At 53.2% G+C, this 18,833-nt stretch overlaps 1 protein-coding gene across 9 annotated transcripts in view; it reads right to left on the bottom strand.

The window, feature by feature from the left end:
- Nucleotides 1-556: 556 nt before the first annotated feature.
- Nucleotides 557-18,833, bottom strand: part of DTX2 (deltex E3 ubiquitin ligase 2) — a 39,494-nt gene continuing 21,217 nt past the window's right edge. For 6 of the 9 annotated variants that reach the window (XM_082328282.1, XM_082328280.1, XM_082328284.1 and 3 more), the window contains 6 exons: nt 12,070-12,201; nt 3,646-3,716; nt 2,831-2,989; nt 2,582-2,743; nt 1,800-1,889; nt 562-1,167 (listed from right to left, as the gene is read on the bottom strand). In XM_082328282.1, coding sequence (XP_082184408.1) covers nt 943-1,167; nt 1,800-1,889; nt 2,582-2,743; nt 2,831-2,989; nt 3,646-3,716; nt 12,070-12,201 — 839 coding nt within the window. In that variant the 3' untranslated portion in view covers nt 562-942. Of the gene's footprint in view, nt 1,168-1,799; nt 1,890-2,581; nt 2,744-2,830; nt 2,990-3,645; nt 3,717-12,069; nt 12,202-18,833 lie in introns of all 9 variants that reach the window. The other 3 variants (XM_082328288.1, XM_082328283.1, XM_082328287.1) reach the window with 3 other exon arrangements.

Below are 18,833 nucleotides of genomic sequence, written 5' to 3'. Positions count from 1 at the left end.
GCTAGCAGCCTTGCACCGCTGCCATCCTGCTCACCGCCCAGCTGGCCGCAGAGGCGGGGAGGAAGGTGGCCTGTCACAGCCTGCTGGCACCAGCGCTCCCTGCAGCAGCACAAAGCTTCACCGGGCACAAACAGCCCCAAACTGCTGCCATTTCACCCGAGAGAGGGGGAACAGAGGCGCAGGCCCTGCCAGAAGGGCTTCAGGACGACAGGAGCGGGGATGGTGGCTCACAGCAAGAGCAGGGGGCTGCGGCTTCCCCCAGGATGGACGCTGCTGGGCCACCTCTGCACCATGGCCACAGACCACCAGCGCCCCGTGTCCTGCCCCTGCAGAGATTCGCGTCCCTCCGGCAGAGCTGAGCTTTCCCTCCTTTCTCCTGGCTGGATCGGGTGTCCCCAGCTCCGCGGAGCGGGCTGGTCCCCCAGAGAGGGCCACCGAATGGGGAAGCACCCCAAGCCACCAGGCAGCTTGAAGGCAAAGCAGCGACTTGCCGTGGAAATGAAGTGTTTATTACGACCAAGCAGAGACGCAGGGGCAGGAGGGAGGAGGCTTTGCTGGAAGAGGCTCCTCAGAGACAGGAGGGAGGCCCTCGCTCGCTTTCCAGCTGGTCAAGTGGGAGCACAGCACCCCCCTCTCCCTGTCCTGTCCCCAGGCATCACCAGGGCAAGGTTCTGCGTTCACAAGGGGGTCTGTCACCTCAGGACCACTCTCCCAGCTGGTCCTGGCTGTGGCCATCAACCCTATCCAGAGATGCAAGCATGGTTTCTACAAAAATATCCTTCCCTCCCAAAAAAAAGGCCGTAGAGAGCAGGCAGGGCTCCCGCGGTACAGTGTTATTGCTCAGTGTGACAGGCGGTCAGACACAGGAACTTAAGGCAACAGGAATAAGTGCACTAGGTGGCCCCCGAGGCGTGCACGGCCCAGGCGGGCCCCCGCCCCAGCTCATTGTCCCAGGCAGTCCTCGGTGACGCCCTGCGCAGCCAGCTCCGCCAGCACATTGTCCAGGTAGTTGGGGTCGGGGTAGCCGTGGCCGCTCAGGTTTGTGTCCATCTCCGTCTTGTGGTGGATCTCGTTCCACACCACCGTGTTGCTCTCACCGGTGGTGCTGGAGGTGCCCACTGTGAAAATCAGGCGTCTCTTCCAGGCCACCCTCAGGAGCTCCAGAACCTAGAGGTGGAAAGAGGAAAACCAAAGCTGGGTTCAGCAGCAAGGAGACTTGAGCCATGAAGGCAGCTTGCCAGAAGCTTAACAGCCTAAATCCTTGCTCTAGCAGGAGGAAACCAAAGATCCCAGCATCAGAAGGGATCTCCCTCACCTCCTAATTACCCATGCGGTTCCCCTGATGGGAAGGACCATTCCCTGCACGTGTTGGGTCTTCCAGGACTTAAAAAATACCGGCACAAGTTGAGACAAACACACCCACCCAGAGCAAACAGGGATGGGAAGAGCCAGCAGCTGGACTTTCCGAGCTCAGCAATTTTAAGTGCAAACCCTTGTAACTGCATAGCCTGAGACAGGCCAGGAGTGTCTTCCCAAAAGATCAGATGGGATTTTGTTTAGAAAAGAGGGATGAAGGAGACTAAGTTTTCACAGTCAAGGCTGTGAAGAAGCAGCAAAGATCTTCAAAGGCAGAGGGGTTACAAATACATGTAAGCAACAAACAGCATGGACAACTACTAAGAACAGCTGGTTCGCATCGTGAGGACAGCTCCCAAAAGCAACCCTGTTGTGCCAATCCACCCACACAGGGCCAAGAGACAACCTGAGAAGGGTCACGTTATCAGGGTGCAATACCTTACCTTTCTGCCCTTCTCGTTGTCCGGTAGATAACAATAGCGAGGAAAGCCTCTTGCTGTGTAAGGCATCCCAGGGTTGGGGTGCTCAGGGCCCTGCAATAGATAAGACATATTTGGCGTGGACACATCCATCTCCATACGAGTTGGGCAATCCCTCAGCAGCAGGATTCGACATAGGTCCATTTCAAAGCAGCTCTTCCATGTAAAAGGAGCAAGGTATTGCTGACGATGAGTATGAGGTATCTGACTTGTTCCTGTGGGACAGGCGAGTATTACGGGTGCTCCAAGAGCGGTCTCATGCTGGGATACAAAGCCAGCTCTTCAAATTACTGAAATTCTGGTGGGAGACAGCCCCAAATCACAGCTTTTTCCATGTGGCCTGATGACACCCTAAAAAGACCACCCAGCTCAAACCTTTGCAAGCTCACTGCAACCACCAAAACCTCGGGTGTGGGTTGCGAAACCAGACGTTGGGATCTCTCCCACCTTGTGAGCATGGGCTGAGTCTCCTCTGTTTCACACAGAGATATGAGTTTTGACTGTAGGTGAAAGGTTGTTGTAGACCCTGGGGCCACTCCCGAAGGGGGAAAAGATCCTCCATGGAGGAGACTCAAGTCACCCATACACTGAAGAACAGCCAGTGCAGCTGCTGGCTCCAGGCACCTCAGGCTGCTCCGCGGTGGGCTGCCAGCAGGTACGTACTAGATCCCTGTACTTCTCTGGGAGGCTCTCACAGCTTGTGCTATCCGGCAGCGGCCGTTCCTGTGAGCATGCTGTGCACTCACCTGGATGCCTCTGCTGATGTGATACACAATCTGGATTGTCCCGCAGTCCTTGTGGCCAGGGAGGGACTGGGGAAAAGTGGAGACCTCCATCCTCCCTTTGGGCTGAGTACCGGTTTTCTCTCCGTAGATGGTTTTACAAGAGGGGCACTGCAAACTCCCATCCTGCAAGGAAAGAGAAGCAGGCATCAGATCTCCACGGCCGAGTCACCCGGGCACAGGGGACCTGGTGGGGATGGGCCAGCTCGGTACCTTGTTCCCGTTGGAATACATGGCCAGCACGCAGAGCATGTGGAAGGAGTGCTGGCAGTTTGTCAGACGACCGACTGTTTCCGGCTTGATCGTGCTACACTCGCACGTGTCGGCGTAACCTGAGGGGGAGGACAGCTTCTCCATGCAGATGATACAGTCCTAGATTCCAAGAGAGCAAGGAGAAAACCACCATGTAGCGTGAGCACAGGCTGATCATAACGACTGACCTACCAAGGAAACGATCAAGGAGATGCTTCAGGAAGACGTGCCTTCAACTTTTAATCCTTTCCTTTGAGGTTTAGGGGCACAGAGAGGTTTCCTTATCTGGCTGGTATCACCCCACATCCACCACCTCCTGGACAGCACAGGAGGAGAGCTGCCATCAGTCAGAGTGGGAACTAAGTATGGGTACGTCCTGCTCCTCTACAGAGCAGCTCCAGTGCAGGGTTTTGATCTTTGTAGTTTTGACCTCTACGAGCACTGAGAGGAGACCAAGGTCAAGCTCCCTCCTCCACCCCAGGCCCTGCAGCCAGCTCCAAGGGAAATGGGATGGCATTGCCAGGGTCAGCTACCCAAGCCACACTGTGCTTTCTCTGTCACAGTCCTCTGACGAGGACAAGTCACCAGTTACCACGTGTGGGCTTCAGGCAGTGCTGAGGCCTCTCCACCTACCGTCAACAGTGCCACTGCAAGCAGCAGGGTCTACCACATGGGATGCCCAAGGAAGGATGGTCCTCAGGCATCCCCGTGGTTTCCACAGCACCCCAGTGAACAAGGCCACTGGGCAAGCTGGAGTCACTTCACTGTCCTCTCACCTCATCGGCAGGAGAGCCCTTCACCTCTTCCAGGTACTTCTTCACCACCGCTTCTGGCTCGGTTGGTGTCGCTGCACAAGGAGAGAGACGAGAAAAAGAGAGGAGAAGAAGTCAGACGTGCTGTGAGGTATGACGGGCATGTGCAGGGTGAGCTAGAGAGAAGGGAGACAAGCAAGTCACTGGCCAGGACGCCAAGGAGAAAGGTTAGGGTTAGAGGGGGAGAAGAGGCTGCTCCAACTGATCCCTACAAGCCCCGCAAAGGCTTTGCTATCAGAAACGGCTACCACTAGGACCATGAGCACCGCAGATGGGAGAACCCACTGGCAGATGTTGGTGCCCTGTACTGTACACTCAGGGGTCCGCCTGTAGCTGCTGTGCTCCAGTTCTCCCCACGCACCCCAAGCGACACCAGCCAGGTCCCAGCTGGCCTTTCTTTGTGCACACCAGAGGCCAGCTAGGATCAAACTCAACCCAAGGACACTGTGGTTTACATCCTCTGTGCTGTCAAAGTAGAAAAGGCGTTCCCACATCACCCCAGCTGACGTGGGACCCCCTCACACCCTGCTGCTGGCACCTGATAAGGAGAGACTCAGCAATACACTAAGCCTCAGGCCCTGTTTCAAGTACGGCAGAAGGAGCCTCGCATCCTTAGCACAAAATAGCAGCCTTTCAAACTTCCACATACTCAAATCCAGCAAGACACAGCGCAAGTCACAGGGTGTATAAAGCAAACCAGCTTTATAACAGGTACCCTATTTGCAGCACACGACACTGGTATCTTCGCATTTTCCTAAATATAGTCCCTGCTCCCCATCCACCCAGGCACGGGCACCTGAGCAGCCCACCAGCATCAGCAGCCTGGTCCCCCCGGAGGTGTTACAGGATCACACAACACCCAGAACAAGTTACCGCCGAGAGCATCAGCAGTCACCTCAACTCCCAGCCCATCCTTTCGGAGCTGCCCAGCAAGGCTTGGCTTAAGCCAGCAAGCATTGCACGCCTCTGCACAGCACCCAGCCCTGGGCGAGAGGAGACGAGCTCCTTACTGGTGATCAGGCCCGTTGCAGAGGCTGCCAGGCTCTTCCACCAGCCTAGGAAAGGACACGTTTGCATGAGTGACATTATGAGTCCACCTGGCAGGAGGCAAAAGAGACCTCTCACTTGGCTTGGGGAGAACCTCACCCTTCCTTCCCAAATCTACTTCTGGGAGAGATGAGGGGAAAGCAGTGCTGTGATGAATGGGCTGGCAAAGGCATAGCTCTTCCTTCTCCATTCTCCTCCATCCTGGCCAGCTGAGCCACCGGGGCGGTTCAGGGAGCAAGGGAAATGCTCGCAGCAGCCAGACAGGCCACAAGCATCCATGCCCAATGCACCAGGGCCTCACGAGGGTTGTACTCCAACACTGCCCCAAAGAGCTTTGCTCTCGAGCTCGTTTCTAAGCCGCTGTAGGACATCAACTGAGCTTTAGCACAGAGAGTACTGCTACTCCAAACTGCCATGATCCCAGGTGGACACAGAGCATCACCACGTGCAACTGTTGGGCATCGGAGCTGTGGGCGTACCCACACGACATGCATCTTCAGGTCTCCCCATCCACTTTGGGGCTTTCAAGGAAGCTGGAGGGTTCACAAGTGTTGCTTCTGTGGTTGAAAAAGCTGTGCATCAGAGACAGCCAGCAGCGAGATGTTCTGCCACCCCAAAAAGCAGCCTCTGTCACCAGCAGGAAGGGGTGGGTGCCATCTTCTGGATAACCACTTTTCATGGTAGAGGCAAATGCGGTGAAGCAGAAGGGAAGGACTGCTCACATGCCACAGGTGTCATTAAACAGGCAAAGACCTGGATGGCACGGATCCTGTATCACGTAGGAGCCCCTCGTTCCCACGAACACCAGCTCTGCGAGCAGCTGGTGCTATGGGGGCACCTTGACAGAGAGCACACGGTCGCCCTGCAGCAGAGGCAGCTGGGCGAGACACAACCAGGGAAGAGATACCTTTTTCATGCAGACAAGCTAGCTCGGGGCAACAGAAGAGAGCGAGGCAGAGCGCTAATGTGGGTGGAAAATCGCTTAGCTAAGGAAGACTGATGAACTGGGAGTTGGACTCTCCTAAATGAAGACACAGTCATTACGATGAGTTATTTTCAGAAGGGGATTCCTGGCCATCCTGAAACACATGATTTCTGGCAGCAGTAGCAGGCGGAAGGGATAACTGAGCACACAGAGCAAAAAAAAGGAGCCCACGACATGAAGGGATGCTCCCTCCGAGTGCCGGGCAAGGAGGAGAGATGCCGGACATCTCAGGCAGAGCAGGACTGCAAAGATCACCCTCTGGAGACCCTTAGTCAGGAAGGTGGTAACAGGATGAAATAAACATTAAGCCAAAGAGCAACATGGAAGCAGGTGTTTTCCACTCCGGGGCATGCCAAAATCCCCTGGAAAAGCATTTCCAAGAATTGCCACAAGAAGAGCAGGAGACAAACAGGAGCCTGGGCAAGCCCCAGCCTTCCAGCTCTCAGGCCAAGAGCTCAGCAGTGCCAGGAGCTGCTTCAAGGCCTCACCACCAGAGCCCACAGGGAATGCAGCTCCTTGCCTTGCCTTTTCCAAAGGTGAGAAACGGGTCCAGGAATCCTCTCTGCTGGGAACTTGCTCGCACGCAGCAGATCAAGAGCTACCAGCCAGGAACGAGCCGCAAGGGGAATGCAATCAGTCTGAAGTGTCTCAGCTCATCGTCAGAGCTCAGCTCGGTGCTTACTGTGCCTGAAGCCCTGCCAGCTGTGTGCTCTGTCGCGTCCCCGCTCCAGGCTGCCACAGGGTGGCACTTCTCACACGTGGAGGTTGGAACCAGGCTCTGGTTTGCAACCGCAGGAGACCTTCGTGGTCACACAGGAGACAGAGGCTTCAGCTTGTTCTGCTCTGCAGGTTTTGGAGGGGACCTTGTGAGCAGGGCTAGCTGCTACCCACCATAACTCCATCCACTTCCACAAGTACCCGAGCACGACGACCACCACGTTCCCATTCCTGAGGATCCGGTGCTGCCTGCCAGACTGATCACCCAGTCCTTCTCCATCTGGGTTGTGTTTTCCATGTGGCTCTTTTTGAAGTGACCTTCTTGTCTCCTCTGGCTATGGGCTGGAGAAAGCAGTGCCAAAAAGATGCACAGACAAGGTGGTGAAGACAGCGAGGGAAGCAAGCGGAGACGGTGTGTGACACCAGCAGCAATGCCTGCCCGGTACTTGGCAAACGCCCCAGTTCACCTGCTCCCACCTGCACAGCAGATCCAAGCAGCTTTAGAGCAATTCACCTTGTTCAGGATGGTGGAGGATGCTCCCTCCCTGCAGCCCCTGCTGTCCACTTCTCTTGCTGTTGACTTTCCTTCCTCTGTAGCAGCTCAGAGAAATGAAGAGATGACTTGCCCAAAAACCGGCCAGGCTCATTTGAATCAAATCAATGAAAGGAGACAAAAATCCCAGTGCAGAGCCCAGTTTAAGAGTGAGGACAAGAAAACTCTCTGCAGTCTGTGGGGTACAGCAGGGATTTCAGGCAAAGCAAATGGCATTGCACCACCTCACCAGCTGGCATTAGGATGGAGCTGGGGGCATTCAGACAGGCCCTCAGCCATCCTTAGGAAACCCATGCCTGATGGGTTTGCATTCTGGCATCTCTGACCTGTTCCTGTCACTTTGCTGGGATAATGCTCTGATGCATTTAGATCCACCAAGGTTGTCTGAGAGAGAAAGGGCTGGGGAGCCCAGATGCTTTAGAAAATCTGTCCCCAGCTGCAAGTGCTTGAACGTCCAAGCCCAAGGAAGCCTTTTGATGCTGAGAACGTGGTTTCAGCAAGCGTGGAGAAGCCTACACAGCCTTCCTTGCCTCTGAAGAGAGGCCCTTCCTTGGGCAGACCAGCACATCTGGCAGGCCACATCCCAGCAGCACAGCGGGGGAGCTGGAAGGCAGCTGGGAGGCCCAGCACCCGCCACGGCACGAGCCGCATATCCTTCAGCGCATGAATCACTTCCTTACTGGACCATTTGCTCCATAAAAGTGTTTGCCTCCAAATCTTTGTTCTAGCCATCCCTTGGGATCATCAAAGCCTGTTCAGTCCCCATAGTTTTCAGGATTCAATAGCGGATTGGAAATGCAATAGCGGAATCGACCGATGCTGTTTATCACCAGCTGGCGCAATGCTGTGCTATTGATTTATTTGGGATGTGAAGGAATGTTTACCATTCTTTCATTTACAAAGAGAGGAATAACGATTTTTTTTAATGCTTCCCCTTCCTCTCTGTAGATAATAAGTTGCTTGCTGAAGCAAGGGCTTTCCATGGGCAACATTTAACAGATGTGTTTTGAATCCTTCCTCAGCAACCAAATGCTTGCAGCAGTAACATACCTCCTTCTGTATCCCAAAACAAGCCATATGGTTAGCAGCAGGCTCTTTTTTTGATACCCTACGCAGGCCAGACACAGGTTGTTTCTAGTTATTGCCATGGACAGTCACCCAACTCTGATCACCTCTGCCCTCTGTTCCCTGGACTTACAAGGGCTGGACCTACTGGCCTCACCCCCAAGAGGGTTGTCCAGAGATCAGGAAGGTGAGAGGAGATTTGGTGTTTAAAGCAGCTTTCTCCACATTTAGCTAACCAAGCAACCAGGCTGCTGATCCTGACACAGAGCATCCCTGTTATTGCAGCCTGTCTCCTTTAGCAGATGGTCCCCCATGGGAACAGCGAGCTCCCCCAACTCCGATGGGCTCCCCGCTCCCACCCATCCCATAGGCACTGGCACGGGCCGCAGTCCCAGCTGTGGATGGACAGGACGTATGGGGAGCAGAGTCAGCTGGGATTACTCCCCTCGCCTAGCCAGATCCCGCTCTGCTCAGCAGGGAAGGACAAGCGTGCTCATCTCCTCTCCCTCCGTGACGGCAGCGCTCCGCACATGACTGCCCACCCCAGAGAGGACGTGCAGGGAAACCTCCAAGCCAGGGGAAAAGCGGGCGGTGATCCATCAGCTGAAAGGGTAACAAGTGGCACAACAGACTCAAAGCAACGCCTTCTCCCTTCAGTCCCCCTCCGTGGCAGCCAGCTCCGCTCCCGAGTGGCACAGCAGCACTCAGAGAGAGCCGGACAAGCTGCTTGCCTCCCTCCCGGACAGCCGGCGGGGTCTCAGCTCGCCCCGAGCACGCAATCAGGCAGCGGCTGCAGCAGCCCGAGGAAGCGCAGCACCGTGCCGGCCGGCGGGAAGGCAGCGCTGATCCATCAGGATGGCAGACGCTGCCAGGCCGCGTGCCAGCGCCGGTAGCGCAGCGCCTGCCCGGAGACTACGGCTTCCCCGAGACCTGCGGCACCCACAGCGCAGCCCTCATCTGCGCCAGAGACATCATTGCCAAAACGGCAACAACGTTAACGAGTCCTGACTAATTAGTGCCTTTGTTTAGCATAACCCAGCTATTCGCCAAGCTGGCTGCAATTCCAGCAACGTCGCCTTGGCCCGTGTGGGGCCAGGGCTTGCAGCAGCAGGAGGGAGTGAGAAGGGGCTCGGCAGGGGTACGCTGCACCTACCACCACCCATTTTGGCCCCAGCCGGTTGTAGTCGGCACACTGATGGCCTCCTCCTGGATGCACAGCTCTTGCTGGAGCTCTCAGTGCTGGAAAAATCTGGAGGGGTGTGGGAGGGAAAAGGGCATGCGATGCAGAAGTTCAAGGCACAAAACAGGCCCGTCTCTGCCTGTTGGCAGCTTCAAGGCCCGTAAAGGGAAAAAGAAGAGTCTGGCTGAAAGTCAGGCTCACTACTTTCACCGCAGGGCAGTGTTCCTAAGCCTGGAGGGGTGTTGTACAAACACAGCTTGTTCCTAGGAGGGACTGAGCACCCTCTTCATCCCAGGAGTCGTGCACTCTGCAGGACCAGCCTCCCTGCCCCCAGCAGAGGGAACCCCACTTTCTAAAGCGAGAGGGGGGATTTTAGCAAACTAAAACAGAAAAAGGCACCCCCTTCTCACAGGTCAGCACTGGAAAGGGCAGAGCTGGCAAAGCGTCTCCTCTGCAGCATGTCCTGAACAGGACAAGGATAGCTGGGACAAATCCTGCCGTGCCAGATGGGAGAAGGAGCTGCTTGGTGCCCCTTCCCCAGATGCTGTCCCATCCCTCCTGCTGCTGTCCCCTCCCTGCTCCCCGGGCTGGAGGTGTCCTAGCCCCAGCATTGGCGAGCTGGCAGGGAGGTGGCAGCCAGGCGGGACCCAAGCCCAGCTCTGGGCACAGCCCTGGGGCTCAGCCAGCTGCCCCGACACCCCGGGGCCAAGGCTGGTGCCGGCCCTGCCCCAGCACACCCAGCCTTTGGCCAAGGTGCGGCTCAGCAGTGCCGGCAGGCAACACGCATGTGCTCCCGGGTGCTCCAGCAAATGCTGATGAACCAGCACCTCGTGGAGGAAGAGGCCTTGCTGATGGGGTGTGCAACACCTGGCACGGCTACAGCCACCCCTCTGCTCCCCGGCGGATACCTGACGTGGTGTGCGCTGCTTCGCCCCCCAGCCCACCTCCCATCCTCCCCACCTGCCCTGTTTCATGCTCTGCCTTGCTGCTCTCCCCACCCTGCTCAGAAGTTGCAAGACATACCCTCCTGTGAACATCACACTCTTGCAAGCATCCCGGTCACTTGCACCCGCATCTCCTCCGCGCCGAGGAGGGGCTGGATGCTGTGAGCATGCTGCTACCGACAGATCCCACCGAGGAGAAGCCGGCAGCCAGCTGCACTGCAGCGGAGCAGGGCTGTGCGTTTGTGGCCACACCTTGCCCTAAATACAGCTAGTTTCATGTCACTAACCAGCAGCAGGTGACCAACACCAATAGCAGGCCTGGCCCTCAGTTTTTCAGGCTCCTCCAGCGACAGGGGCAAGGCAATGCCTCTGCGGGAGGGCCTGGCCTCTTTGCAACTCCCATTTCAGCACGGCTTCCAGGGCGTCCCTGCCACCCAGCCCTCATCCCCAGCTGCGGAGGGCTGCACTGATGCTGCCCATGCCGGGAGCGAAGCACCAGGAGCCAGTGTTACCCTGCTGCCTTGCCAGCTGGTTCCGCGGCGTGAGATCCTCATCCAGCCCCTCTGCCACCCACCTCCGCTCCACTCTTCTCCTTCACCTCCCATTTTCCTTCGCTCCTCCTGTTCTTCGCTGCTTCTCCTGCCGCCCCCTGCTTTCTCCTCCCCCTCTATCACACATCCTACTCCACATTTGCTCTCTCCCTCCTTCTCGCCATTTGCATCTCCTCCTCCCAGCTCCCTCCATAATGCATTTCCACAAGATACCTCTCTCTGCATTTAATGTCTATTTTCCTTCTACCAACCTTCCTGCCTCTTTCGGACAGGTTTGGACCTCAGTTCCCCATCAAGCCTCCTCACTCCAAGGAGAGAGACACCGGCACCAACAAACTCCCCTGACAGCCAGGTGCCTCTTCCCCTCCACCTCAGGGCTCTTCCCTCTTTCTTAAATGCAAGCATCTCCATGTTGAACACCCCCCCACCTCTAGTCCCCCCTTCGCTTATCTGAAGGGGGAAGCACCTTAGGTCTGGTGCTGGTTGACCACCCCAGGACACCTGTGCTGGGGTTGACAAACAACCCCTACAGCTACACCAGGCTGGGTTCACACCTACTCCCGCAGAGTCCCAGGGCTGCTACACACAGATGGGACCCAGGCTCGAAACTGGGAGCTAACCGACTCTGCAAGGGCAAGGGTGTGGGATGCCAGTGAGATACGAAGAGGAGAAATGAAGGCCCTGCCCTGGAGGTGGCTCAGCTCGGCGGGAGAGCTGGGGTAACCCAGCCCTTCCTGCCAGGGCACGTCCACCAGAGAGGGCTCCACTCTGCTCCCTTCCACTCCAGACAGAGGTGGAGAGAACAAATCCTTTGCAATTTGACCTTGAAAGCCCTGTATGACTCAGGGGCCTGCTTGTCTGGAAGATCTTTCTCAGCCCATGACTCAACTGTGACAAGCATGGCTCACAAGCAAAACCTTCGCTTGAGAGCACGTCTGGATTAAACGCTCTCCTTGATGGTCCCTCAGCTCCCAGACCTGTCCCACCAACGAGTCTGAGAAGGTCCTGGTACGCGGACGCCCAGGGCTCCCCAAGAGGGAGGCTGCAGGAGTCTGACATGCACAGAGAACAACTGGGCTGCTCCAGCTCTAATGACTGATGGAAACGAGCAGAGCTACCACAGGACAGGGTCTACTTTATCATCTTATTTTACAGCCTGTCAGAGACTGTGCAGGCCAGAGGAGACGTGCCCTGCTTCTCCCCTTGATGGGACGAACATCATCAGTCAAACCAGAAGAGCCAAGAGGGTGGGGGAAGAGACAAGAGGAAAGGAGGGAGGCAGAACAAGTGCAGAGAGATAAAGAGAAGGAGATGGAAGCAAATATCAGAGTTTGAGCAGGAACTACCTTTCTTGGACACTTTCCTCCCCTCCTTAACTGAGCTGTGTTTTTTAGTGGCTTTATGGGTGCTGGCAGCTTGCGGCACACAGGTGAGGTGCACGGGGAGTCCAGCGGCTGACATCAGAATAGCCGTCATGCCTACAGCGGGTACGAGATCAACATGCAGGAAGGAAACAACGGGGAAACACATTCATTAAAAAAAAACTTTAACCTTTCAAAGAAAATTAAAAAAAGATAAAATAAAACAAAACCCAAGCCCTTGATTCAGAGGACATAAAACATCCGAGAGGCAACGGGGTTGGAGTCAGCACAAGGACAGGATCCAGAGGCTTTTAGAGGGAGGAGCCCAGGCAGCAAATTAAAGCAGGGAAATATGGGCACAAGTCTCACCCGTGACCCTCTGAGCTGGTGCGTGAACAGGACCTTCCTCTCTGCCTTGGCTTTAGGGCTCCTCAGGCACCGAGTCTCCCGTGGTGCAAAGTCCTCCCGCTGACCGGAGCCCTGGAAGCAGCCCTGACCCTGGGGGCCTGAAGGATGAGGGGCATCACCTGTAACCCCTAAAGGTCCTGCTCAGCTACTCCCCCCGCTAAAGCTACGTGTTTCAAAGGCATCGCACCAAACCGATCCCCAGGGCACAGCTTAACTGCCTTCGAAGGCTGCAGCAGTGCCGGGCTGACCGCGGGCTGGAGCTGCCCCACTTGGTCCCCTGACAGACAGGCCCCGTGGAGGCAGCCCCTGCTCACCCCACGCCCTCTCCTCCTTGGCATTCCAGTTTTTCCTGGCACCCCCAGCTGCAATGCAATGTAATGCTCACCCTCCCCCATCCCAGCCAGCCATATTCATGGGATGCAGTTTGTTAAAGCTAATGAATCATTAAAAAGGACAGCCATTCCCTGAAGGTAAAATTGGCACACAGAGTGCTACAGGACTGATCATGCTGATCTAATATAATGTTTGCCCATGAAATACAGGCCGGTTACAAGTCATAACACTTCTAAGGTAGCATATTGCTGTTAAACTTACATTCAGGAAAACACCTGCCTTTGCTTTCCCAAGAAATGACCTCCCCACCTGCAACAGCCATCGCCAGAACTAAAAAACGAAAAGCTTATGGTTGCAAGCTGAGAGCAGACAACCTAAAAGCCAGCGTTTCCCCAGCAGTCACCTCTGACAGCAGACCATGCAAAACCACATCCTAACACTATGGAAATTCTTGCCAGCATCCTGCATAATAACTCATGGCCAAAGTTGAGATTTCTAAGGATTTTCTTTTTTCAAGCCTCTATTCAGCTGGGTTGGGAACGGAAGATACACGAGCACATTTGTTTAGGACAAAAATGAGGTACCTTGCCCAGACATGATTGAAAATTGAGTTATGATGGGAAGCATCAGCCAGCTTTGTGTGCAAGTGGTAGGACTATTTTCTGCCTCAAACATGCAGCCAGTCAAGAACCCATGCCTTGTGACTAGAAATCCCCTGTGCAAAGCCTGTGTCAGTGCCCCACGAGCAGAGCTACCCCTATGCAGGGCCAACCGCGTCTTCTGCCTACTTCACATAAGGTCCAAGCCCAATAAATATCCCAGAACCTGTTTCAAGTCCTCTCTTGATACACAAAGTTGGATGGTTTTACTAAAACTTTCTCATCTAAGGACCAAAAGACAGACAGAAAAGGTTTCACGAGACGGGAAGAGAGGCACAGGCAAATTTCCCCAGGGCTACCCAAGAACCTTTGGCAGAGCTGGTCTGGCCAGAAGGCCAGGCTGCCCAACGCATGGTGAAACCAGGCGCTTCCAAATGGAAATAGGTAACACAAACCAGGCAGCCGCGGATCACCCTCATTAGGTACCATCACTGTTGATCGGAGGTGTAGCCCCCCAGTTCCCAGGAGCTGCAGGGCCAGAGGAGGATCTTCAAAGCCTACGAACACCGAGTTAGTACCCCTCACCCTACCGACAGCGCCGGGCTGTTCCCAGCTGGTACAGCCGAGAGCCCCTGACAGCGGTACAAGCCAGTAGGCCTCTAACTGAACTTCGGATCCAGAAATTTCATAATCAAAATAACTTCCTTTAATTCTTGAACTAAAGACCGCAAGACCACGTGCTCTCAACCCCGGTCTAAGCCAGCAATCCTTCACTACTCCCAGGGAGCCTTAAGCAGCAGCTTAAGCGTTCCCGTAACAAAAGCTACTTCTTTTTTGAGCGAGTGAGTCCAACCGAACACCTGAAGCCCAGCAACAGCACCAAAGCTGCCGCCTGCACGTGCACCAGGCGGCTGCTTTCCCCTTTCAGCAGGTTAAAGGACAGTCAGAGGTATTCCCAGAAGAGCAGTACCAACTCATGCTGGTTAAAGAGCCTAGAGGAACAATATTGCCGAGAAACGGGCAAGATGCCGGACCTTCCCACGGCTGGGGGGGGATCATCTCAAACAGCCTGACCCCACCGAGGCTGCAAATGCAATTCCCCAGAATTGGTGCAGAAAAGGAAACGGTAAAGTTGTCTCCAAAAAACCTGCTTCTACGCGGTGCGATCACACTGATTGCAGAGACTGACATTTGAAAAGCAAGTCCAAAGACTAACAGGGATTATCACCACCTACACACAGCTGACTGATAAGAAAGCATTAATTTTGCATTTGCCTAAGAGATCAATACTGTCTTGCTAACATTAACATGCAGAGCCCATTTAAAAAAAAAAAAAAAACAAAAAACCGAACACAACAGAAGCAGAGGCTGAACAACTGACTTCAGACTCAATGTCAGAGAACAAAATGTTGCCTTCAAAAATCAGACCAGGTGAAGAGCACGAGCCACAGAACCTCAGCTGAGTTCAGTTACCCTCTAACGCAGACCCTCTCATACCTGGAATAACATGTCCAAAACTGCCTGCCAGCATCATGAATCATCGCAAAGAAAAACAGACATTTATTCCAGAACTTTCTTTTGTTTTACGAGCTGCAAACGCATCTACAACTCCACACAGACATACAGCACAGGGCAAACGTGAGATCAGCAGAATCACCCCCAACCAAATGTTCTCTGGACAATCTTAAACCAGCCAAGAAAAGGTAATTTTCCACTTTTACCTTTGGATGCCTTTGGAGAGACACACAATGAATCATCTTCTGCAGATTCAAATCAAGAGAGCATTCAAAAAGGGGCTGTTCTGGTGTTACTTTGCTCTTCTGGCTCATCTCAAAACCCTGCAGCAATGCCTCCTTTAAAGCTCTAATACAATACTGGAAATCTCAGCATCTAACAATCCTCCCACAAGTTTGGCGACAAGAGTCCCCAGTAAGGGATCTCCTGTGATCCAAGCCTTACGTGGGAGTAGGTGTTAATACAAAGTGCCAAAACAATACACAGACACACATCACATCTGCAGATCGATTCTCCAATTCTGACCTGTAGACACAACAGTTTCAATTCAAACTCATTGTAGGCATCTGTGGAGTTATGTCAGGAGCAAATCTGGCCCTGGACCTGGATAAATTCTCACCTGAAGACCCAAGGGCCAAGCTGCAACCGGATAAGCTTGCCCAGACCGAGACTGCTTTGGATGCCCGCGCATTCCTGCAAGGGTCCCTGCTGCTCCCTAGCTACCCCAGGAGCTTGAAAAATATTAACGAGTATGTTCACACTTTCCATTCGCCACTGGGTTTCTTCCCTGCAAGGACTGCAGGAGGGAAGAGACAGAAAGCCTTGCAAAGCATCCTTTGGCATCTGAGCCGATCCTACAAACGTGTGCAATAAGCATGCTCAGAGAATTGCCTCTTTTCTCTTGCTCAAAGCACCTATTTGGCCAGAACTACATTATGAGTCCTTAGGGTAAAGCTATTTTCACTGGAGCTATGACAACATCCACCAGCTTTTCTTAGCCTGCCACGTAAATAAGGCACTTTTGCAATATCCTGTGCAGAAGCTGAGCACGGGAAAAACACCCTTACATAATGTAAGGAGCGTTGACCACAGGCTTCCTCACGTACCCAGCCTAACGTGCCGCTCCGGTCGCCGGCTCTGGCTACTGATCTGTATTTGCACAGACCTCAGACTGATGTGCCTTTGGTTCCAGTCCTGGATTTAAGCAGGTAGAGGGGAAAAGGCAGACCTGGCCTTCAAATAACATGAGATTTCAGAGAAGCACTGCTAATTTGTACAATTATATCTACCAGCAAAATTGTTATGGTTGGTATGTTCCCAAATGCCCCAACTCTAGGAATCCTGTGAACAAGAAACACTTGGTTTCATTTAACGAAAAGCTAATTCCCAGTCTTCATCTTAAAAAGGCACAGTCCACTCCCCAGCCCCAAGGCACACAGCTAAACTACATTATTCCCAAGAGATGTTAGTCCAGCTGATCCCTAAACACCAACACTGTGGTTCAACAGTTTGCTCAGACCTCTGTGCTGGCATTTCACCATGCTAACCAAATACTGAGGGGAAAAGAAAAAGCTTAAAAGCCAAGTTTCCACACACACCTTGAAGTATTAAAATAGTACAAAGCAAGGAAAAAGACATTTTTTTGTACAAAACATGTTTTTAAAAGTCAGCTTCATGATTTCTGGGATCCCGAGTGGTGCTTCTGGAAGACGTGGGGTTGACAGCGTTACAAATCTCTCCCTCAAATCCCCAGGCGTTCATCACACAAACGAAACCCAGCTTCTCATTCAGACCTGCAGGATCCCACATCTCCTGTTTATCCACCAGAAATTCCCTCTGCATCCAAGAGATGCACCTGCAGCATTTCTCGAGACCGCCCACAAGATTCAGGGGTTTTATTTCTCCTGCGTCAAACCAGAGCCAAAGCTGCTGAGAGGCACCTCGAGATGGAGACCAAGGGTTGTGAGACTTCTGGACACGCTTCCCAGAGTAAAGCCTTCTTCAGTTCACATCCGAGACTGCCCTCTCCCCCACGTCACCATGGAGCCCTTGGGCCCCGGCCTTTCCACCTCTGATGCTGAAGGAAGCAGTCATGCAACGGGAACTGGGGGAACAAAAGGGGCCCAGCCTGTGTGTTAGAGAATAACCTGAATAATAAGCAACTCCAACACCACCTGCAGGGTTTTAAATATGAACAAAATACCACTTCCCAGAAGAGGTCCTAGAAACAGAGAGTGGAGCACAGAGGGGAAGAAGGTGTCCCTAAAGACACAGCTAATTAACATCTCAATAAAATTTGGCCTTTTTACCAGAACTCTGCTGCTTGCTTTTTACCAGAAATGTTCCCAGAGATTTATTTTCCTTTTGCTTGCTAATTAACTTGTCCAGATCTTTCCTCTGCTTCTATGTGATTTTAAGGACAGACTCAGATTCAGATTTTTCTCCGCCCTTGCACCTCTGTGGTCTGTCACATTTGGCAGAAGGCAGCACAGCAGAGATCAAAGCTGAGTCCTACAAAGACCTGGATCTGATGGAGACGCTGGCCCCGGGGAGCTGCTCCTGCACTGACCACACTCAGCCCAGCCCATGCAGCTCAGCGTGCCTCTTGCTACCTGCCTCGTGGGGAGCTAAAGATCATTAAAATGAATAATTATTCCCTCTTTTGCACCCCCAGCCTCCAACAACAGATATCAATTTCAAACTTAACCTTTTCATTTTATTTTATTTTATTAAATGGTGGTAAATGGCTTATTCTACTGAGCTCTCCTGCAGCTTTATATATCTAAATGTCGCACTACAAGGCATAAATGACCCACGCGTATTCACCTCTTCCAAATTAACAGTGGATGACTTGCACGTGCAGAATGAGATCACCGTTAACAACATTAACACAGCCTGGATTCACCAGGGCTCTTCAGTTCTTTGCTGTATTTACCTTTATGTGATTAAGTACCTAATTACACAGTCAGTGTTAATAGCCAGGGGATGAAATTCAGAGCTTTTATAAGCAACGGGACTTCTGCTTAGGCCATCCACCTAGACGAGGTCTGAGCTTGACTTTACACCTCAAAGACTGATTTGCTAATGGGGAGACAGATGGGCCACTCGCTGTCAGAGGACACTCAGTATCAGTCTTTACACGGTGCCTGTTTGGCTATAGAGACATGCAAGGCACAGTTTTCATGATGGTATTAACATTAGACAACTGATCCTAGGGATCATTTTTAGGCAGGGTAAGGCCTGACACTTGAGAGGAGACCAAATACCATCACCTTTCCTGGAATAAGGTGGCAACCATTTTCTCTAAGAGCGAGAATGTAACTGTCTCTACATGCTCAGGAGCAAAGTTTGGTATCCAAGGAGCTAATAACCTCAACAGACCACGCATAGACAAGAGCCAGATGAAGGAGAGGGTTAATAGATACTCTGTAGTGCCTGAAATAGGTACAGAAAGCCCCAGAAAATACCACACACCAGGTTTTTTCCACTCCTCTGCCCCTGGGTTACCACATTACGATACGATTTCCAGTGCACAGTCGGTGTCAGTACGGAGAAGACATCTGCTCTCGGCAGAACACCCATCTCCCCAGGCACCACCGCACCAGGGTCCCGCGGTTTGGCACTGGCTGAGTCAAAACAGAGCAAACGCACCGACGGGTTTTGGCATGGAAATGCTTCCACTGAAAGCTGCAAGCGCGAGTTGTCGTTTTCAAGGCAACGCCATTTCATGTTTAACAGGCAAATCTACTCTGAAAAGGAGCACTGAAAGCTGGCACTTTCATCCCTCCCAGACACACTCCTTGGGTATATTTAGCATCGTATCCACAGGTTTGGATGACAACAAGCAAACCTGAATTCTGCAGCCACAGGAGACAATGTCTGATTCAACTTCTG

The sequence above is a fragment of the Platalea leucorodia genome (assembly GCF_965183815.1).
Source record: "Platalea leucorodia genome assembly, chromosome: 16".
NCBI lineage: Eukaryota > Metazoa > Chordata > Aves > Pelecaniformes > Threskiornithidae > Platalea > Platalea leucorodia.
This window is presented reverse-complemented; position numbering and strand designations above follow the sequence as displayed.